The sequence below is a fragment of the Lethenteron reissneri genome, unplaced genomic scaffold, assembly GCF_015708825.2.
Source record: "Lethenteron reissneri isolate LAM-NWPU_2019-01 unplaced genomic scaffold, ASM1570882v1 scaffold_1639, whole genome shotgun sequence".
Taxonomy (NCBI): domain Eukaryota; kingdom Metazoa; phylum Chordata; class Hyperoartia; order Petromyzontiformes; family Petromyzontidae; genus Lethenteron; species Lethenteron reissneri.
In genome coordinates this window covers 1275323-1298626 of record NW_026891376.1, presented here as the reverse complement: position 1 = coordinate 1298626, position 23304 = coordinate 1275323, and the positions used below count along the sequence as shown (strand labels likewise).

The 23304-nt window shown below is 47.1% G+C and overlaps 1 protein-coding gene across 3 annotated transcripts in view; it reads right to left on the bottom strand.

Annotated features, from left to right (window-relative positions):
* Positions 1-347: 347 nt before the first annotated feature.
* LOC133338984 (uncharacterized) overlaps positions 348-23304 on the bottom strand; it is a 50504-nt gene continuing 27547 nt past the window's right edge. For 2 of the 3 annotated variants that reach the window (XM_061547125.1, XM_061547127.1), the window contains 5 exons: positions 20431-20620; positions 16279-16522; positions 15652-15724; positions 9433-9528; positions 348-4892 (listed from right to left, as the gene is read on the bottom strand). In XM_061547125.1, coding sequence (XP_061403109.1) covers positions 4794-4892; positions 9433-9528; positions 15652-15724; positions 16279-16522; positions 20431-20620 — 702 coding nt within the window. In that variant the 3' untranslated portion in view covers positions 348-4793. The remainder of the gene's footprint in view (positions 4893-9432; positions 9529-15651; positions 15725-16278; positions 16523-20430; positions 20621-23304) is intronic. The other variant, XM_061547126.1, reaches the window with a different exon arrangement.

Here is a 23304-nt window from a genome sequence, read left to right as displayed (position 1 = left end):
AGTAAATAATAAAAATATTATAAATAATTATATAAATAAAATAATAAATCACGACGTTTCGGAGGCAACACAAGTCTCCGTCATCAGGTGGGACCGTCACAGCTATATTTACTGTATAACCTGATGACGGAGACTTGTGTTGCCTCCGAAACGTCGTGATTTATTATTTTATATCTATTATTATTTCTATTATTTTTATCTACGTGCCTTTACCGAAAAAACCTAAGAGTATGAATCCTTGCAGTCACGAAAGCTTCAAATCTTCCCCCAACAGTTCGGTAAAGGCTACACGGGGGCTATCTGTATTTGTTTTGTCCCTCCCCCCTCCAGACTGTCCCCCTCTGATCCGTCCCTTCCGTGCTGTCCCCACACTTCTGAGTGAATAAAAGGCAAAATGTGCCGATCATTTGTAATTCATTTGCATTGCATTTATTTGAACGCTAGCTTATGCCTCTATGGAAAATGTGTTGCTTATGGTGAATTTATTGCGCTTTAATATACCGTGTAGTAATAACATGGGATGATTTGTTGTCGTTATAAAGATGATGAAAAAGAACAGGCTGTACCATTTCCAGAAATAATACAACCGCCATTCGCCACTAAATGGCGGTGGCGTCACCACGAAGCTTGTGTCAGGCCATATGCACCTTGAGGCCACGTGAAGTGTCGAACGCCCGCTTGCAGGTCACGGGGCAGACCCAGGTGCCACGGGTCGACTGACTGAGATGACTCAGATGACTGGCTGATGCACCACCTGTGCCCCCTACTGTGCCAACTTGCTGTGCTTTAGGCACCCGGCGCTCCGCTCGTTGTTGTGAGTGTCGCTCCTCTGCCCTCCGTTGTTGTTGGAGGGCGACTGCCTCCAACTGCCCAGTAGCGTCCTTCACGAGCCTCCTCCACAGAGGCCGATCTTGACACCGCTGGTACCAGTCATCGGCAAGTCCACTTAGCTCCACGTCCTCCTGTACCACATCACTCCATCTCTTCTGTAGCCCGTGCCGCGCCCGTTTAGCCCCCTCGATCCGGCCGAACAAAAAGCTGTTTAGGCATGCGGTGGCTGGGCATGCGGGCTCCATGACCCAGCCAACGCTGCCTTGCCTGCCGGAGGAGCTCACCAATGGGACTTTGCCCAGATCTTTCAAGGATTTGTGAGCTCACACAATCCAGCCTGCTGGTTAAACCCAGGATTGATCGTAGGCAGGCCAGCCTAAACGTTTCTAACCGGCGAAGATGCTCCATTTGGGGGGTCCACGTTTCACAATAATACAGGAGGTGGTAAGACATCCATGCACAAAATAGACACCCATTATTGCAAGGCATCGAGGCTGCATTCACGACACAGGGTGCTTTTTGTAAAACACGCAAATATACTTTGACAATTAATATAATGTATGCATTATCCTTGGTAGTGATTGGCCTACACCAGAGCTACAGACTATTTTATTGCCTTGTCTCACTAGTTTTATACCAGACAATACCAAAAGGCGAACAGTACAATGACAATACAAATAGCAAAGCATTAATAATGGGTGAGTGGGTAAGTGGGTGGGTGAATTAGTGAGTGGATGGGTGGTTGAGTGGGTGAGTGAGTGGAGGTCTGAGTGAGTGGGCGGATGAGTGAGTGGGTTGGTTCTTGAATAATCGTCTGATGATGTGAATGAGTGCTTGAGTGGCTGAGTGAGTGACTGGGCGAGGGAGTAAATGGGTGACTAGTCAAGTTGGTAAGTGGGTCATTGAATGTGCTTGTCTATTAATGTGCATGTGGAGAGCGGTAGCGTAGCAGGGAAAAACCCGGCGACCCGAGTTCGAATCCCGCTCACGACCAACACCAGTGACAATTAACTGAACTCAGCCTCAAATGAGTACCTGGTGTGGTGTTTGGTAAACATCACCACTGGGGAGACAAAGGCAAGCCGGACGTGGTGTTGGCCACCCACCCTCTCGTGTTCCGTGCCTACCTTCACAAGCGTTGCTGCTGCCTGCTAACAGCACTTGCCCCAAACGTGCTTTAATACTATTGAGGGATCTTTGTCTTTGTGTCTTTAGATATATGTGTAAACTATACAAATTCATTTTTTACCAGGTAAGGACATCTGAGTTATATAGCTCTTTTTCAGAAGCGACCTGTCACAAAATGATAGCTGAACGAAGTGGCTTATCATGTGGAAATTTATAAAGGTGTATCAATGTGAATGTGTATCTCTATGTATGTCTATGCATATCTACATGAGTATGTATCTCTCTACCCGTTCACCACTAAGTGGCGGTGCAGGCTAGGTGCGTGTGTGTTTTAACACACACGTGTGTCCGTGTATTGTGAGTGGGTGGGTGAATGGCTAAGTTGGAGCGTGGGTGATTGGATGGGTGCGTGCATAAGTGGGTGAGTGAATGAGTCAGTGAGTGAGTAGATGAGTGAGTTAGTGGGTGGATGGATGAATGAGTGGCTGAATGAGTGGGTGGGTGAGTAAGTAAGTAGGTGAGTAAATGAGTGAGTCTGTTGGTTAATCAGTGAGTGGGTGGTTGAATGAGTGGGTGGATGAGTGAATGAATGAGTGGTGAGTGGGTGAATTAGTGAGTTGGTTGATAGGTGGGTGAGTGGGTGGGTGAGTGGATGAATGATTGAGTGGTTTAGTGCGTGGATGAGTGAGTGGATGGATGAATGAGTGAGTCAGAGAATGAGTGGGTGAATGAATAAGTGGTAGGGTGACTGATTGGTTAATGGGTTGGGGGTGAGTAATTTAATGATTGATTGGGTGGGTGATTGAGTGGGTGAGTGAGTGGGTGGGTAAATTATGGACATTACCACAGCGCATATTACAGGCTAGGTGCGTAGGTCAATTAGTGGATGGCTGAGTGGGAGCGTGGTTGTTTGAGTGAGTGGGTGGTTGAGTGCGTTGGTGGATGAGAGCGTGAGTGGGTGGATGAGAGCGTGAGTGGGTGGATAAGTGATTGGATGGTGAGTGGGTAGGTGATTGAGTGAGTGGGTAGGTGGGTGACTAAATGAGTGGGTGAATGCATTCATGAGTGAGTTGGTGGGTGAGCAAGTGGATTGATGCAAGAATGAGTGGGTGATTGGGTTAGAGAGTGGGTGGATAAATTAGGGACATTACCACAGCGCATATGCCAGGCTAGGTGTGTGGGTGAATGAGTGGATGGGTGAATGAGTGGATGGGTGAGTGGGAGCATGGTTGTTTGAGTGCATGAGTGGGTGGATGAGTGAATGGATGGGTGGGTGAATAGGTGGGTGAATAAGTATGTGGGCGGGTGAATGAGTGTATGGGTGGGTGGGTGAGTGAGTGGATGAATGAGTGGATAGGTGAAATAATTCATGAATGAGTGGGTGATTGAATTAATGAGTGAGTGGGTGGGTGACTGAGTTGATTGATTAATGAATGAGTGGGTGGTTGGGTTAGTGAGTGGGTGGGTAAATTAGGGGCATTACCACAGCGCATATGCCAGGCTAGATGCGTTGTGAAATGAGTGGATGGGTGAATGAGTGGATGGGTGAGTGGGAGCGTGGTTGTTTGAGTGAGTGGTTGGTTGAGTGAGTTGGTGGACAAGTGCATGAGTGGGTGGATGAATGAGTGGATTGGTGGGTAAATGGGTTGGTGGGTGAATGCGTAAGTGGGCGGGCGAATGAGTGTGTGGGTGGGTGCATGAGTAAGTGGGTAAGTGGGTAGGTGAGTGAGTGGGTGCGTGAATAAATGAGTGGGTGGGTGAATGCATTTATGAGTGAGTGCGTGATTTAATTAATGAGTTAGTGGGTGAGTGAGTTGATTGATGAATGAATGAGTGGGTGGGTAAATTACGCACATTACCAGAGCGCATATGCCATGATAGGTGCATTGGTGAATGAATGGATGGGTTAATGGCTGGGTGAATGAGTGGATGAGTGAGTGGGAGTTTGGTTATTTGATTGAGTGGGTGGCTGAGTGAGTTGGTGGATAAGTGCATGATTAGGTGGATGAGTGAGTGGATGGGTGGGTGAATGGGTGAGTGGGTGGGTGAATGGGTGGGTGAATGGGTGAGTGAGTGGGTGGGTGAGTGAGTGGGTGGGTGGGTAGGTTGGCGGGTGAGTGGGTGAGTGAATGAATGAGTGGGTGAATGAATTCATGAGTGATTAAATTAATGAGTTAGTGGGTGGATGAGTTGATTGATGAATGAGTGAGTGGGTAGGTGGATGTATGAGTGGGTGGGTAAATTACGCACATTACCACAGCGCATATGCCAGGCTAGGTGCGTGGGTGAATGAGTTGATGGGTGAATGAATCATTGGATAGGTGAGCGGGAGCGTGGTTGAGTGAGTGGGTGGTTGAGTGAGTGGGTGGTTGAGTGAGTTGGTGGATGAGTGCGTGAGTGGGTAGATGAGTGGATGAACGGGTGGATGGGTGAATGACTAAGTGGGCGGGTGAATGAGTGTGGGTGGGTGAGTGAGTGGCTAGGTGAGTGGGTGGGCGACTTAATTAGTGGGTGGGTGGGTGAATTAATTCATGAGTAAATAGGTTATTTAATTAATGAGTAAGTGGGTGGGTGAGTGAGTGAGTGGGTGGGTTAGTGAGTGAGTGGGTGAATCAGTGAGTGGGTGGGTGAATGAGTGAGTGGGTGGGTGAATTGGTGAGTGAATTAATGAGTGAGTCAGTGTGTGGATGAATGAGTGAGTGAGCATGCAGATGATTGAGTGAATGAGTGGGTGAAAGAGTGAGCGGTTGGGTCAGAATGTGAGTGAGTGGGTGATTGAGTGGGTGAGTGCGTTGTATTCAGTAGGCGTGAGAGAGTGGGAGGTGCGGGGACTCTCAGTCGGCCTGTCCCTTGTTGAGTTGCGTGTACTCGCCCAGCCCCGACTTGAAACGTGGAATTCGGACCAAGCCCAGGCGGTTTGCAACGCTCTGTACCTGCAGATAAACGTTCGGACGCGTGGAATATGAGACACCGGGCGGAGATATGGTGGGGGATGTGAGACACGGGCGGAGGGAAAGGAGACACGCAGGGAGAAATTCATCAGCAGGTTGAGACAAGGCTGCCGTGGGTTTAAATGGCGGCCTAGTTGGACGCCCACCATCCACCGGATTGGAAAAATGCCAGCCATAGCAGCTGCATGAGTCACTGTTTTTAAACTCAGCCATTCCCCTCACAATGTGAGGAGGAGGGGGGGACGATGCCAACCCCATTTGCAAGCTATGATACAATTCCTTCCTGCAACCTTCATCACGTTACACACCTTGGTTGGCAGGAAACGCTGGTGTCTCGTCTTGCCTCTCATAACGTTCGCCTACTTCTGCCTTTCATCTCCTCTCATTTAGCTCTCTGTTTGCTTTCATTTTGTTCTCGTATTCTCAATATTCGTACCCTTCTGTGTGAATGTCTTACATTTTTAGGAACTTTTATTTTTATTTTTGTCCCTGGTCGCTGCCAGCGAGCTGCCTGCGTGCTGCGGTCGGGTTCCGGGCCTCTGGGCTGCCGCCATCTCTATCCGGTCTGCTTCCAGTCTGCAGGCTGCTGCCATCTCTACCTTGGCCTGACCTGGTCCTCGGGCTGCTGTTATTTCCACCTGACCTGATCAAGGTGCGAAGCAACAGGATCTGCTGGCGCTGGCTGGGGGAGTTTTCCTGCTTTGCAGCGAGCTCTGAGATGTCCTGCACTACCCCTGCTGGAGCCCGGATAAGGGCTGTCTGTAACGAGCTCTGACGCGGCGATGTCGCCATGGTGGGACTTCCTCCTCGAGCAAAACACATCGCCGTCACGGGACAGATTCGTCACCGAGCAATCACATTGTCATTGCGGGAGGCTTCCTTGCCAAACAACCGCATCTACATCGCAGGACAACTTTCTTATGGAGTGACCACATCGCCAATGTGGGACGGGGATGTTGTGGCTTGCCAAGCAGCAGTTGACTTTTCATAATGATTGTTTTTTTTTCGCGTTGAGCGTTTCTTAGTTTACGTTTAATAGCTTTACTGTCTGGCCCCTGTCGTACATTGGGTCTCCTTAGGAAATTGCCCTACATCCATCATGGGGCGGGTCGTAACACGATTATCTCTTAACTCATGCACAAGACCTCTTCCGCTGATCCCATTATTCCTAGATCTCTCGTTACTAATGCCACTCCAGTTGATGACTGCTCTTTGTGACCAACCAAACATTCCCTTTAAAGGCACCCGCAAGCAAGTCTACCGAATGAGCACTGCTCAATGTGCGTTTACTTTCCAGTCAGGCGTTGGCAGGGAATTAACTCATTAGCAATAATTTGCAATCATTATTGCACATTGGGATTCTGGGATAGAATGAGCATTATACATTTAAATTATTATTGTTTTGACCTTCTTGTGTGACGAAGACCTGGCATAGGCCTTTTTATTACTGTTAACTTAATAAGGCCACCCCTTCAGGTTTCATGAGAAGCCCCAGTCATTTGACCGGGGGAGGGGGGGGGGGCGGTGGTCTGACACTAATTCACACCAAATCAGCAAACCTTAGTCATCTGTCAATACCAATATTTTGGCCGTTTGAGCACCTGGCATTGGTCTGGAAACCTAGTTTGGCCCAGCCAATGGTAATGTCGTTGTACCGCCCTCCCACGCTGACCCTCACTTTATTTTCTGGATTCTCTGAGTTCCTGTCCAAGGTGTGTACTTGCATTGAGCGCATTCTAATTCTTGATTACTTCAACCCACGTGTTGATGCATCACCTAAACAACCAGGTCAATATGTTTTGGCCATTATAAATAGTTTTGGCTTCACTCAGAATATTAAAAAGCCCACTCACTCTGGTGGACAGACCTTAAAAATGTTGTCTTCCCTTGGGATCCAGGAATTGCTGATCATTCAATGGTTATCTTTAATGTCCCTTTTCCCCTCCTGGTTCATCAACTAGAGACAGAATTTCATTTCGTAACATTACATCCATTACATCAACTTCTCTTATGGAGGCCCTCTCCTGCGCTTCCTTCACTCAGAAATGTTATCTTCCTGTCAAGGCGTCTGCTCAATTATTAAACTCTGTACTGCCACTTATGCTTGGCCGTTTAGTACCTCTCCAAACTCATGGATCTTTTCTAGGAAACATTCTCCATGGTACAATGCTAATGACGATACAAAACGCGATTGTTCTTCATGCTGACGTACATGGATGAAGTCTGGTGTCACCATACATCACCAGCTTTTAAAGAACAGGCCCATGTCTCTTTGGTCAACATTTTAATTGCTAAAGCATCCTATAGTTCCAGTTGCATTGCAGTGAGCAAGGATAATGCACGAACCTTACTTCCGGCCAGTAATCATTTTCTGCATGAGGACAAACATTTAAATTATTATCTGCCCCCCTCCCCCGTTCCCCTTCTATCTGATTTACCCCAACCCCACTATTACACCTGCCAAATTCACCTCTTTGATTGTTGGATCTCGATCAACCTGTTGTTTGTCCACTGGATCATTTTCCTTACAGACTGCTATGGGATAACTTTTCCACATTGGTACCCTGTGTTCTTGGCCTTTTCAACAAGTCTTATGAGACTGATATAGTTCCTGGTACTTTTAAAATGGCGGCAGTCACCCCACTGTTAAAAAAGCCAGGTCTTGACTACAAGCTTACCAAACATTTTTCCCAACTTCCTTCTCTAAGATCCTGGAATGTGCTCTCGCCTCTCGATTCTATCAGGATCTTGCCATGTACAACTTATTCGACCTCTTTCAATCAGATTTCAGGGCTGTACACAGCATTGAGACAGCTCTTGAGAGGGTGATCAACGATTAATGGCTGCAAGCAGTCAGGGGGCAAGCAAGTGTTATTGTCCTGATAGCCCTTAGTGCTCCGTTTGACATCATTGACCATGGGGTCCTTCTTGAATGATTGGAACACTCAGTGGGGATTTCTGGTCTTGCATTACAGTGGTTTCACTCCTATTTGTAGAATCGCGTACATTATTTTACAATTGATGATGACAAATCTCCAATTATATTGGTTCAATGCAATGTTCCACAAGGATCAGTACTTGGCTCCTCTCTATTCAATGCCTATATGGCACCTCCAAGCACACTGCTATGACATCTGGGCTTGCCATATTACTGCTATGCTGATGACACACAAATGCATGCCCGCATAGGCTCCAATTGTGCAAGGGAAATCTCTTCATTGTCTGCATCATTATCTCTGGTGAGATCTTGGCTTCAGACGAGTTTTATCTTATTAAATGCAGACAAAATCAAAGTTCAAATTAATTTGTTCCCACTTAAAGTTATCTAAAATCAGTTTACTATTTTTGTCTATAGATTGTTATGTATATATATATATTATTATAATATATGTATACAGGAGGTCAGAAGTTTTGATGTAGAATTTGATCAGCCATTGCCATGAGGCACATGTATTGAGTAGTCAGAACAAGATGTTTCCACCTCATAAATATTGCCTGGCTTCGTCAATTCCTCTCACCTGATGATTTACAGAGTGTGGTCCATGTATTTGTGTTCTCCCAACGACTATTGCAACGCATTACTGATTTGGATTCCGAAAAAGGTGCTTGGTAGACTTCAGCTCGTTCAGAATGCTATTGCTAGAATGCTTACACGAAGACCATTTCACGAGCACATCACACCCTTTATCTTGTTCCTGCATTGGCTACCAATCAAATATCGAATTGATTATAACGTGCTGCTATTGACCTACAAGGCTGTCAATGGGTTAGCCCATAATTACTAACACCAATGAAGTCCTTGAGATAGTTTTTATCTCCTTCTTAGTATTCCGAGGGCAAGGCTCTATTCTTAGGGTGATCTGGCTTTTGTCAATGCAGCTCCAAGACTATGGAATGCGTTACCTCTGAGAACACTGGTCTCCAATTTTTAAGACGTCGTCTGCATCAGAGATGAAATGTGCTATATTCTATGGTTCTTTCGGTAAAGTCACATGGATAGAAAAATAATAACAGTAAAATAATAAAAATAAAGTGAATAAAAATTAAATAAATCTCACGACGTTTCGATCGCAACACAAGCGGCCATCATCAGGAACAGGGAGGTTAGCCTCTGAGGGCAAGCTGTTTAGAAGGTTTATAGATGGGCGAGACAGCTAATGTTAATGTAGAAGAGGGCCCCGACACCGCCAGTAGGTCTACATGAATCAAAGCATTGCACCTGGCTCCACACACCCACACTGCTGACAGTGGAGGTGGACAAGAAAAAACAAATCAAGTCATGACCCAAAGTGGTTGATGACATCTTTTCAATGATTGCTGAGTTTAAAACCGTCGTCTCGGTTGAAATGGTGTCTGTGTCTGTATATATGGATGGCTTCATGAACGAATCTTTGTTGATAGCCAGTCGGTTGCAAAGTACCAAGGTCTTAAAGAAATCAATTTCATGTAGACCTACTGCCAGTCGCCAGGTTCGTACTGCAGCACGCTCATCAGTACACGACTCACTATGACACACACTTACCCTCACCTGGCGTCGGGAGCTCAGTATCCACAGCACGAGAAGACCCAGGCAGAGAGCGGAGCAACAAACTGCAGCCAACATCCCCACGTTGGGAATCTGCACAAACAAGACAAAGATCCCCCGTCTAGCCTTAACAGATGCTCAGGGCATGTGCGTTTAGCGAGTACCATCAATTATGAAGGGCAGCACGGCACACGGCAGGTTGGGTAGACCACAGAATGCCACTGTAAAGCCATAGACCACCGAGAAATGAATGCCCTTTGCTAAGCCCTGCACGTTTACCTGCTAATATCGGTGGGGCGGGTGCCCTCACAGGAGGCACACAACCCCCAAATACTATCATCACACACGTGCCAAAGCAGCCATACAAATACTGATAAGCACAAAGAATTAACCTTCATCTGGGGGTTCCTTTGTCGGCTATGAAGGCACAAGCACGATATGGAAATGGAATACACACGCCGTTGTTTATCGCTCTCTCTCTGCCACTTGGTTATTGTTAAGACCGCCATTCCCAACACATCGGGCAAAGCCAGTGGGACCGACACTTCTCACTGGAAGTAATTTAAAAGCTAATTCGTAGTGAGGGGGCGGTTGAGGGAGGATGGGAGGAGTGAGATTACGTAATTCGTGCTAGTTATTAAAAAAACCGCAAGACCCCTCCCCAATCAGTGGCAAATCAGGGAGCTAGGGCCCAGAGTGTGCAGAAATCAGGAAGCGGGAGGTATTGGGGTTGGAAAAGGGAGTCTGGTGGAGGGTGTGCTGGAGAGTGGAGGATATCAAGGCATTGGGTTCCGCTGGAACACACACATTCTGAGTTCGAGTGCCACCGTTCCGGGCTCACTAGGTCGAGGTACTCCAGAAAGCTCCTCTAAGCCCAGTCAAACCCGAGGTGAGAGAATAAACGTTCCACAGTTTGTGCTGTCGTTGCCTTTATATCGTTTATGATGCGCTGTGTGTGTGCGTGAGTGAGTGCTGGTGTTAGGCAGGTAGCTAACTCTATGAGAGGTCTCAGCCCAAACGGGAGGCCCTCAGTTTAAATAAACCTTCCCTGCACCGACATACACGTATAGAGATAATCACCTACATAGAGGCACACATATTAAACGACGATTGCAAGGGCACCTCCGAATTCAACAATTTGGGGTGGGTGGGGGGCTGGAAAATGAACCCCTCTGTGAGGTATTGAGGTATGGAATAGTTGTCCAGACGAGATGTCTGATGTGGCGTACGCTGGCGCACTCAGAGGAAGGGGGGTTCGTACCCCCAGGAGGGCTTCACTCGAAGGAAAGGACTCTTCTTCTATAAAGGGGATGAGGAGAGTAAGGAAGAGATGGAGACCTGCCGGGGGGTGGCCCCGTCGAGCCCTTGGCTGGGCCCGGCAGCATGGCAGAGGGCCACGCAATGCACCCCTGGAGGAGTTTCTAGCGGAGACTCGCGATGGTGGTGCACGAAGGCCTGGCAGAGGTGGGGGGCTACCCCAAGCTGGCCCTTGCCATGCCGGCAAGGCCTCATGTTGCGTCGGCTCACAAATTCTTCCACCCCGCTTGCATAGACTTCATATCATGTGACACCACCTTTGTCTCCCCAGTGTCAATGTATACTACACAGGTACTCATTTTAGGCTGAGACGACCGAGGGGAGGCCCAGCACCGGTTCCGATAATCATCCCTGGAGTTTGTGGCCGTGAGCACGAATCAAACCTAGGTTGCCAGGTTTGTAGTCCAGTGAACTAACCATTGCGCCACCACTCCCCCAAATGTACAATAACAACCAGCCACTCATCTCTAAGTGACGGTGACGTTACCACTGTGTCTATGCCATGATAAGGGCACTTTGAGGCCACGTAAAGTGTCGAAGGCCCGCTGGCAGGCTATGGAACAGACCCAGCGACCATGGGTTGACTGACTTTGATGTCTGGCAGATGCACCAAATGTACCCCCAACTATGACATCTCACTGTGTTTTATCTGCCCGGCATTCCGCTCATTGTTATGAGCGTCAATCCTCTGTCCTCCATTGTTGCTGTAGCAGACGGACAGAGAATATAGCATCCGCACAGGGATTCCCCTGTATAAACCCACATTGGGGCTCTGCAAGTCTCTCCTCAGCGTGCCTGCCAAGCCAATGTTGAATAAGCCTTGTCATGACTTTTCCCAGTACACTGTAGTTGTTAAGAGATGGAACCACCAGAGCATCCTTCCAAGCATGTGGAACCTGTCCTGTGGTCCAGACCGTTGTATTGATGTCATGTAGGGCAGTCTGCACACAGATGCCACCCTTCCTCTGAATTTAGCTTGAGAGATAATCTCTGCCCGGCGCTTTCCCTTGTCTCAGACTCTGGATCGCCCCGTGTAATCCTGCACATATGGCACCTCAGCCAGCCACTGAGAAGGGATGGTTACTCCTGCCAATATTTGAGGCACCGCAGCCCGAGCAGGTTTTTCTGGACTGAGGGAATTCCCCTTTTTTAAGACCTCATAGAAATGTGCTGCATCCCTGCAGATCAGTTCCTAGAGGTCCGAGATTGGACCTCCATTCTCTAACGTATGGATGGTGATAGGTGAGGCGCTCCACGTTACTTTTTTAATGGAATGATTTGTGATTAGAGACTACTGAGGCAGATTCCATCTCAATAGCAAAGCACGCCCACTACTCCCCCTGGCAGCACCGCACGGCTCTCCAGACCTCCGAGCGAAGGCTGTGGCAAGTCTCCCCATTTTCCGATGTTGAATGTTGCAGACGATGGGAATCGGACTGTTATTTTTTCTCAACCAGCGGGAAAATCTCATTCAGTCCGTGTCTTTGGGGATGTCTGGACTGCATACCAATGCAGCCATTGCAGCTGTATGATTCGCAGTCCTGAAACTCACCCATTTCCCCTCAGCATCAAGAGGAGGACGATGTAAACCTCAGCAGCTGTAATTGATGTTGAAATTTCTGCTTGCAACTGTCCTCAGCTAGATGAGACCAGGCCACTGTGGGTTGGAATGGGGTACTGGATGGACACCAACCACCGGAGTGGAAGAATGGCAGGTACATCGTAGAGATAACAAGTCGATCGACACTGGGCAGATAAGCTCAGCGGTAAGTCCTGGTGTCAAGGACATGTATCCTGATACACTAGGCCCTCACTATTTAGTCCAGATATTTTTGCTTGGACCCGGTGTGCTTCCACGATGTGGTGTGGATGAGCCGATGCCGAAACACCTTGTCGGTAACTACAAGCACATGGGCTGCACAGAAGCATAGCAGCCTCCTACCATTTTTTTTTACCTGATCTGGCCCATGTCTTCTGGTCATTGTAGCCCAGGTGTCTGCATCATGACCCACTCCGTTGATTAAATTCACCCAACAGGATGACTATGCTGAGGGGCCACTTTGCTAGAACCTGAGACAGGAGGTTAAGGAAGGCATTTGACTCATCGGTCTCGTCTACTTCCCTCCACTGACATTAATTTTCGGTGAAAGCATAAGCAACCACCACCATTTATTGCCTCTTATTGATATGGAGGTGAGCCTAGAGTAGCCTGGGACTTATAGATTCCCATACCACACTGCCATGCTCCCACACCTCCTTTCTTCTTTTGTTCAAAATAAGTGCCACTCTGTTCTTTAGCAGTTTCCTGTCCCGAATAGAGAACTCTCCACCACGCGTGATGACTGGAGCCATAACCGCACTGTCAGACATCCTGTATTCCACAAAGGTCCAGGTGGGACCAGTCCATCTCCCGACAGATGAGTGGTAGCCTCTTCTCCGCAATGATAGTCCCAACATGGCTAATCGCAGTAGTATCCTATACCTAGAGGAACCCCGAGTGGAGGGGTTTAGTCTGTCTCGGCCAGATGCAGCTTGGCCAGAAGGCATCATAAACGCCTGTCCGCCTGCAGCCTCTAGCACGAGCTTATTTTGGTGTTTCTATCGGGGTGCCTTTTAGAATAAGTACCAGATGGAGGGGTTACCAGCCTCTTGCACACACTATTCTAGCTACATACATTCCCCCCACTCACACCACCATGGCCCACACACACACATAGCCTGCTCCACTTACACACAGCCTTTACCACCAAGTATCAACAGCATCCGCGATTCGCCACTGAGAGGCGGTAATGTCACCACGGTCCTTGTGCCAGGCTATGTACACGTTGAGGCCAGGTGCAGTGTTGAATGCCCGCTGGCAGAAGGCCACGGGGCAGACCCAGGTGCCACTGACTGAGATGACTGGCTCATGCACCACCTGTGCTCCCTACTGTGCCAACTTGCTGTACTTTATCCACACGGCACTCCGCTCGTTGTTGTGAGCGTCGCTCATCCACCCTCCGTTGTTGTTGGAGGGCGACTGCCTCCAACTGCCCTGTAGCATCCTTCACGAGCCTCCTTCACAGAGGCCGATCTTGACAGTCATTGCCAAGTCCACTCAGCTCCACATCCTCCTGTACCACATCACTCCATCTCTTCTCTAGGTCGTGCCGCGCTCGTTTAGCCCCCTCTATCTGGCTGAACAAAATTTGTTTAGGCATTCGGTGGCAGGGCATGCGGGCTCCATGACCCAGCCAACGCAGCCTTGCCTGCCACAGGAGCTCACCAATGGTACTTTGTCCACATCTTTCAAGAATTTGTGAGCTCCTCACACAATCCAGCCTGGTTAAACCCAGGATGGATCGTAGACAGGCCAGCCTAAATGTTTTTAACTGGCGACGATGTTCCATTGCGGTGGTCCACGTTTCGCAAGCATAGAGAAGGGAAGGGATAACTGTGGACGAGAAGACCTGAAGCTTCGTGTGGAGCGACAGACCAGGTAGCGTCCACACAGCGTTACGCAAACGATGATAAAATAATGCTGCTTAATTGATTCCGAGTGAGACCTCTGCTGTAATACTGGAGCCAGTCATGAGCACACTGCCCAGGTATGGGAAACTCTCCACTCTCGCCACAACTTACCCATCACCAATTGGGAGTTGTGGGGGTGGAGTTTCCGATGGTACAAAATACCCAGGCACACAGTATATAAGACACAGTATGTGAAATACAAACAATCTGAAAAGTCACGGGCGGCTGAACCTCACTGCCTTCCTCACTGGAGGTTGGGAATACCACTTGACCTGGGAACTGCGATTGACCGCTGGGGAGAAAAAACGGAGACAAGACAGCTCGTGTATTCTTCCGTAGCAGCATTACCACGAGCAGTACAGATAGAATACCTGCCCAGTATTTATTTACGATGCATTACTGTGCAGGAATCTCGTGGTCAACCACGTTGGCTTTGTATGGTGGTGAAAGAAGTTCAACATACGTACACGTACGAGCCAAAGGAGCGCAATCTGTGAACCGTACCTCAATAAGATTCTAGATTTGAAGCTTTCGTGACTGCAAAGATTCATATTCTTATGTTTGTTTCGGTAAAGTCACGTAGGTAAAAAATTAAAATTATTAAAAGTAAAATAAAGTAAAAATCACGACGTTTCGGAGGCAACACAAGCTTCCGTCTTCAGGTGGAACCGTCACAGCCCGACAGCTGTATCAAGTAAATGAGAGATTACAGGAGATACCACTCCGTATATATAATGGTTGAGGGGGGGGGCAGGAATGGCCCACTTTTATTATTATGGTAAGGTGCGGCTTGAAACTATGAATAGACTGCATAACAAAATACTGAGCCTTTATTATGGAGAGGTTCGGTTTGTGACTACGCCTAGCCTACATAACAAAAGTGTGAAAAAAGAAAGCTAAACCTGGTAGAAAGCTAAGCCTGGTAGTTTTGTTTTACCAGGTTTAGCTTTCTACCAGGTTTAAGCTTTCTTTTTTCACACTTTTGTTATGTAGGCTAGGCGTAGTCACAAACCGAACCTCTCCATAATAAAGGCTCAGTCTTTTGTTATGAAGTCTATTCATAGTCTCAAGCCGCACCTTACCATAACAATAAATATGGGCCATTCCTGGCCCTTCCCCCCATCTCAACCATTATATATACGGAGTGGTATCTCCTGTAATCTCTCATTTACTTGAAACAGCTGTCGGGCTGTGACGGTTTCACCTAAAGACGGAAGCTTGTGTTGCCTCCGAAACGTCGTGATTTTTATTTTATTTTACTTTTATTAATTTTAATTTTTTACCTACGTGACTTTACCGAAAAAAACCTAAGAATCTCAATAAGATTGTCACAAACGGCTAAATCCGCGATGGGAAAAACCGCGATGGGTAAGGTTTTGATGAACAAACCTGATTGGAGGTTTCACTGTGAGTGCCACGGAGAGATTGCTTTGGAGGCTCTCCCACGATCTTGGCGAGCTCTCTGTGGAGGGGTTGACACGGCGCACACACACAAGGTAAAACACAACTCGCATTGAACCAATCCACTCACTCATCAACTCACCCACATACCCACTCACCCATTTGCACACCCACTTTATGTTGAGTATATGGGCAGTGTTGAGTTTATATGCAGTATTGAGCCTTTGGGCAGTGTTAGTATATGGGCACTGTTGAGTCTATGATCGGTGTTGTTGAGTCTATGGGCAGTGCTGAGTCTATGGGCAGTGTTGATTCAATAGTGCAGTGTTTCGTCTATGTGCAAAGTTGTTGAGTCTATCAGCAGTCCTGAGGCTATGGACAATTTATAATCTATGGGCAGTGTTGATTCAATAGTGCAGTGTTTCGTCTATGTGCAAAGTTGTTGAGTCTATCAGCAGTCCTGAGGCTATGGACAATTTAGAATCTATGGGCAGTGTTCAGTCTATGAGAAGTGTTGTTGAGTCTATGGACAGTGTGGAGTCTGAGTCTATGGGCAATGAAGAGTCGATGGGCAGTGCTGCTCAATGTGCAGGGGATCGAGCCCACAGTGCGTACTTGACGTCAGCGTTCACGACTGTAGAATCTTGCACGGACACATAAGACGACGATGATGATGGTCGTGGTGGTGAAGACTGTGATGATGTTGACGATAGGGCAGAAGAGGTGCCCAGTTCTTCTTGTGCTACCTCCACCTCGTCAATGACCATGTCTATGAGCTCCTCTACAAAGTTCGGATCCGATGGGTTGAGGAGCGACTGTTCGGTGACTCTCACTGCGGCGTGATTGAGTCCATATTCAGCTAGGGAAAGAGGGGGGAGGGCAGAGTGATCATTGATTTTAAATCTTCTATCAACAAATTCAGACACGTCCTGCCGTAGCCTTTAACATCAGGGATTTTGGCGTGCAAGTGCTGGTGATGTCAGAATCAAAAACGAGCATTTCGACTGGAGGAGGAATCCGATGAGCTGTGAAGCCTTTTTTTCACAGATATCCAGTCGGGGATGGTTCAGAAAGTTACAACAACAACAAAAATCATAGGAGTAAACAAAGAGAAAAGGTAACCACGTCAGGAAAAAATAAATATATTTATAAAATCATCTATAACGTATATATATAGTAACATATTGATGTGCGAATGTTTGATGTGTGAAGTTTCTTGGGAACGAATTTTGGATGTATTACCATTTTTGAATGGTAAAATTTGTAAAAGAAAATAATACCAAAATACACTGAAATTAATCAATAATTTATAACCGATCTACATTACTATTTTATATAAGAATTAAATTAGAATAAGATACGGTTTCTTGAGCGTTGCGGATCGCGATGGTCAGAGTGTTTACAGTCGTCTAGGCCAATCAGCGCACAGCAATGCACTATGTTGCCAAGGTACTTGGTGGGCAATACTACCTTAAGACTACGCTGGTAAGTGTGAATATATTTTACAGTGCACTGTTTATTTGATTTGTATCATTTTTTCATTGTAATGGTGTGCTGTATGAAATTAAATATCATTTTAAATATAAATTGCATTTGTTTACAATGTGAATGGTAAGTTATTAAGTTTTTATGAAATTAAATAGTATGTTACAAATGCTGGGAATGCATCATCAGAATACTAATGTTATAACTTATTAAATAATAGTTCATAAAGCTTGTCTTTGCTAGGCAAAGTTTTCAATAAATATAACCTAATATGATGTTTGACAAATTTTTGTACGTACGATCAGACACTAACAACTACTAAAAAACTTGTATTTTTCCGCAAAAAAAATAGAATTGACGACTTGATTCAATTTCTTATTTATCGCGTAGGCTTTCGCGACCAATATCATCCATATGAGGTTTTTTTGGGTTAGATCGCGTAAATATATAAACGTCGTACTCAGATTATAAATGTTGTGACTTGGCTCTCCAACACACCGGTGTGCTGTACTAGTGACGAATTTGCACGTTCTGTTCACGTGACAACACTTACTAGTTGGCTGTGTCGGGTGGTGGTGGGTTTTAACGACACATTCATATATTTACACGATCTAATCCAATTTTTTTGTATTGATCAACTTCTCATATTTAAAGCCGTACCCATTGGAAACCGCTCGATTTAAATATTCCGTTACTTTTTGAAATGAGAAATAACACAAATTAATGAACTTAATATCTTGAGAGGAAGCTTCTGTCTTTTACCGTTTTCGAAGTATTACGATTTGAACATCAAACATGCGTATTGTTCGTTCGAAACTGCTTGAATCTGAAATATCTCAAAAGAATAAAAGATAAAACAATGGTTCTCGCTTTAATATTGTTTGCTGTTTAACGCTCTATCAACCGAAAAAAAACCCCGCAATATTATAGTTTTCACAGGTTTCCGAATGACACAGACAAACATGTTTATAGGGCACTTAAAATCGAGATTTGGGTGCCTTGAAAAAAAAATCTAGGATTTTCAGATTGTTTGTATTGTTTTTGTCCTAAAAACTACCTATGCACCAATTTTTCTAAGACGAAGGTACTCTGCAAACCGACTGGCTATCAGCAAAGATTCGTTCATGAAGCCATCCAGATATATAAAACACAGACACAATTTCGACCAAGAAAATGGATACAAACTGAGAAATCATTGGAAGGACGTTATTAACCAGCTTAGGTCATAACTGGCTGTGTTGTTCCCTTCCTACCTACCTATGTGAGCAGTTATTTTTGACTCTCTGAGTTACATTCACTAACACAGCCACCGTTAGCTGTGTTAGTAAATGGCGGCTTGCCATCCTTTTCCATCTCCATGTAGAGATGGCTTTTTCCGAGCTCTCTCCGAGCTTACATTTACAAGCAAATTTCTTACATTAACATGCTAATCTCTCACAATACAATGGCCACCCCTACAGCTTCGTTTGTCAAGATTTACCCGATCTTACATTTACATGAAAATTTCATCTCTAGCACTGCCCACTGACCATTGGGCTACACCCATCTCAAAACTTTATAACACCGTGCCTTAGCAGCGCTCCCGACATATATTCTTTCCTGCCTCAGCAGCTCTCCCGCTATATTTTTCACCTGATGACGATTGCTTGTGTTGTGATCGAAACGTAGTGATATTATTATTTTTTATTCATTTTATTATTTTTCTATCTACGTGGTTTTACCAAAAGACCCAAAGAATATGTACCAAATGTCAGCTTTCTACCTTGTCAATAAGCACACTCGAGGTTTTTTGAGACATAGATTAAGGTTTTATTTATATAGAAGATACGTAATTTCAATATATGAACAAAGCTCCAGGAACGAATATCGAGGTGTTACTGTATATATTAGTATGTACAAGTACAGCAAACCATTGCCTTTCACGGTATTAGCAAACACAAAAAATACAAAAACTAAGATCCCCCGCATAGCCTTAACAAATTATTGGGGAAAGTGCGGCTTGTGAGTAGCATCTATGAAGGCACACGAGGGGGTGGGTGGCCATCACCACGCCCAGCCGCCTTTGTCTCACCAGTGGCAATATATCCATCGCACTAGGTGACTGCGTGGGTGATTGGGTGAGTGAGTGGGTGACTGGTTGACTGGGTGGGGGAGTGGGTGAATGAGAGAGTTAGTGAATGGGTGGGTGAGTTAGGGAGTGAGTGGGTGGGGGACTGGGTGGGTGAGTGACTGGATGAGTGACTGTGTGAATGAGGAGGTGAGTAAGTGAATGGGTGAGTGAGTGATTGAGCAAGTGGGTGAGTGGGTGAGTGACCAGTTGAGCGAGTAGGTGAGTGGGTGGGTGAGTGGGTGAGTGACTGGGTAAGTTGATGTGTGAGTGGGTGGATGAGTGGGTGTTTGAGTGGGTGAGAGACTGGGTGAGTGAGTGGATGGGTGAGGGAGTGACTGGGTGGGTGAGTGAGTGACAAAATGAGTGACTGTGTGAGTGGGTGAGTGGCTGACTGTGTGTGTGAATGGGTGACTGGGTGGGTGATTGGGTGACTGGGTGACTAGGTGACTGGGTGAGTAAGTTGGTGACTGGATGAGTGAGTATGTGAGCGAGTGGTTGAGTGAGTGTGTGAGTGAGTGCGTTGGTGAGTGAGTAAGTGTGTGAGTGAGTGAGTGGTTGAGTGAGTGGGTGAGTGGGTGAGTGAGTGGGTGACTGGAAGAGTAACTGGGTGAGCAGGTGAGTGAGTGGTTGATTGAGTGGGTGAGTGAGTGGTTGATTGAGTAGGTAAGTGAGTGGTTGATTAAGTGGGTGAGTGGGTGACTGGTTGAGTAACTTGGTGAGGGAGTGAGTGGGTGAGTGAGTGAGTTAGTTAGTGAGTGGGTTGGTGGGTGAGTGAGTGACAGATGATTGACTGTGTGAGTGGGTGGCTGGTGAATGGGTGGGTGAGTGCGTGAGTGGCTGTGTGAGTGCGTGAGTGGCTGTGTGAGTGCGTGATTGAGTGGGTGAGTTGATGAGGGGGCGATTGAGTGCGTAAGTGAGTGGGTGACTGGGCGAGTGAGTTGGTAAGTGGGTCGGTTAGTTAGTTGGTGGGTGAGTTCGTGAGTGGGTGAGTGAGTGGGTGAGTGAGTGAGAGAGTGGGTGAGAGAGTCGGTGGGTGAGTGGGTGACACTATGAGTGACTGTGTGAGTGAGTGGATGAGTGGGTGGGTGAGTGAGCGGGTGAGAGAGTGGGTGAGTTAGTCGGTGAATGAGTAGGTGTGTGTGGGTGTGTGGCTCAGGCCATCAGATCCTTACCGGGCCAGCCCTCCTGTGCTATGAAGTTGTAGGCCAGGTGCAGAGAGACGCAGAGAGGCCTTGCCTGCCCAAAGGCGCAGAACTTGGAGCAGATGGCTCTGTGCGTGAGCACCGCCCTCAGAGGAACGAACCAAGCTTCGCCCTGCGGGATGACGCCCATCGAGTCCAGCCGCTCCAGAGCCGAACAGACCTCGAATGGGGTGGGGGTAGTGAGCAGACAGGGTTGAGTGAGTGAGTGGTTGAGTGGGTGGGTGAGTGAGTGGGTGAGTGAGTGGGTGAGTGAGTGGGTGAGTGAGTGGGTGAGTGAGTGGGTGAGTGAGTGGGTGAGTGAGTGGGTGAGTGAGTGGGTGATTGACTGGGTGAGTGACTGGGTGAGTGAGTGGGTGAGTGAGTGAGTGAGTGGGTGAGTGAGTGGGTGAGTGAGTGGGTGAGTGAGTGGGTGAGTGAGTGGGTGAGTGAGTGGGTGAGTGAGTGGGTGAGTGAGTGGGTGAGTGAGTGGGTGAGTGAGTGGGTGAGTGAGTGGGTGAGTGAGTGGGTGGGTTTGTGGATGAGTGGATGGGTTTGTGGGTGAGTGGATGAGAGGGTGAGTGGGTGGGTGAGTGGAGTTGTGGGTAAGTGGGTGGATGCGTGAGTGAGTGAGTTGATTAGTTGGTGAGCAAGTGGGTGGGTGAGTGTGTGGGTAAGGTGAGCGGTAGTGTCGCAGTTATCACGCTGTTACCAACCCGGCAAACTGAGTTCAATTCCTGGTCACGGCCAACACCAGTGATGATTATGTGAACCACTCCTGGGCCTCCCCTATGTCGACTGAGCCTTAAATAAGTACCTGGTGCAGTGTGTAAGCATCGCCACTGGAGAGACAAAGGCGGCCGGGCATGGTGCTGGCAACCACCCTCTCGTGTGCCAGATCAATATTCATATGTGCTCACTAACACCACTATTAGTCTGTTACGGCTATACGGGGATTCTTTTTTTTATTGGGTAAGTGGGTTAGCAGGTGGGTGTATCGGTGGATGGGTTGCTGAGTGAGTGGGTGGTTGAGTGATTGGGTGGATGAGTGATTGTGTGAGTTACGAGGTGAGTTGATGATTCAGTGGGTAAGTGAATGTGTGTGGGTGAATGAGTTGGTGAGTGAATGAGTTGGTGAGTGAATGAGTGAGTGGGTGAATGTCTGAGTAAGTATGTAATTGGGTGAGTATGTGAGTAAGTGATTGAGTGGGTGAGTCACATAATTAGTTGATGAGTGAGTGACGAAGTGATTTTGTCAATGAGTGATTTGGTGACTGTGTGGGTGAATAGATAAATACGTATTTGGGTGAGCGACTGGGTAATTCAGTGGGTGGGTAAGCCAGTGAGTGGGTGAGTTAATTAGTTCGTGAGTGAGTAATTTAGTGGGGGTGTGGGTTGGTGTACGATTGGGTGGATTGTTAGATGAGTGAGTGGTTGGGTGAGTGTGTTAATAGGTGAGTAGGTGGCAATAGTTTACAGTAGTGTTTGATACATTTTGCGGTCTTTGGTGTAACTTGGTGTGTGTGTGGTATAGAGTGTAGTGGTTTGGTTCGGTCTATAGTACAGTCAATATATGTGAGAGTGCAGTGAGAGGGTAAATACAGTAAGGCAGACCTGAGTGCGTTGCGGTGAGTGATGGGTGTGTTTAGGCGAAGGTGATGCTGAATTGAGTGTGAGTAGGACGTGCATATGTCTGTATGTACGTGTGTACCAAGATCAGTGTGTACCAGGAGTCGGTAACCTCCCCCCCCCCCCCCATTTTAGAACTAATTCATACCAGTAGCCATGATGGAAACACCCACTTAAACTTGTGCTGGAGTCCCCAGGGAGGAAAGGCATGACGCCGTCTTCCAAACCACACCTGACGGAGCCAGACTCTACCACTCCCTTCGCGGGTTAGAAAAGGCTGAGGTCGGCCAGGCGGAATATCTGTACACTCACTACAAAGGAGAGGCTTCCTTTCATCTGTCGAGAGCTGGACTAGTACCGCTTGGAATTATGTGATATACAGGAGGTTTGGTGGAATGGATTTGGCTCCAGTCACCACGAGGGGTGGACAATTCTTCACTCAGGGCAAGAAATTGCCAAACAACAAGAAGTGCCACTTTTGAAAAAAGAATGAAGGGGCGTAGGAGCATAGAGGCGAGGTGTAAGAATCCTTGAGTCACAGGCTTTTGTGGGAGAGCATCCCCATCAATAAGAGGGGAGCGATGGTTGTGATATTGGCTTACGCCCCCACTGAAGATGAACATCAGTGGAGGTTGCAGAAATGGCTGATGAGTCAGATGTCTTCTATGACCTCCTGTCCGATGTGCTGGCTAAAGTGGCCACTCGGGATAGAGTCGTCCTCTTAGCTGACTTGAATGCCCGAGTGGGTCATGACGTAGACATCTGGTCTGGAGTGATTTAAAAGTATGGCCCAGATCAGCTCAGTAACAATAGTAGGAGGCTGCTAGACTTCTGTGCATCCCATGGCTTGAAATCGCCAACAAGCTGTTCTGGCATTGGTGCATTCATATAACATAATTATTGCACGCCGGGTTCAAGCAAGAACATTTGCTGGACTACGTTGTTACGGAACAGTGATTAGGGGTCCAAGTCCTCTATCAGGACCTACAGTGGAGCTGATCTTTCGAGTGACCATCTGCTTGTCATCTGTAAGATGTGCATACCATACTTTGACTGTGGTGGCAATCATCCATCAAGGACCCCACTCAAACCCCCAATAGCCTGGCCTCGTCTAGCTGATGAAAGCTGCAGATGTGAATTTCATCATCACTTGCAACTCCTCCCCTCCTCCTGATTTGAAAAGAATGAGTTTCAAAACAGCGACCCACAAAAATAGTTCACAGGTTTTCTGACAATTGT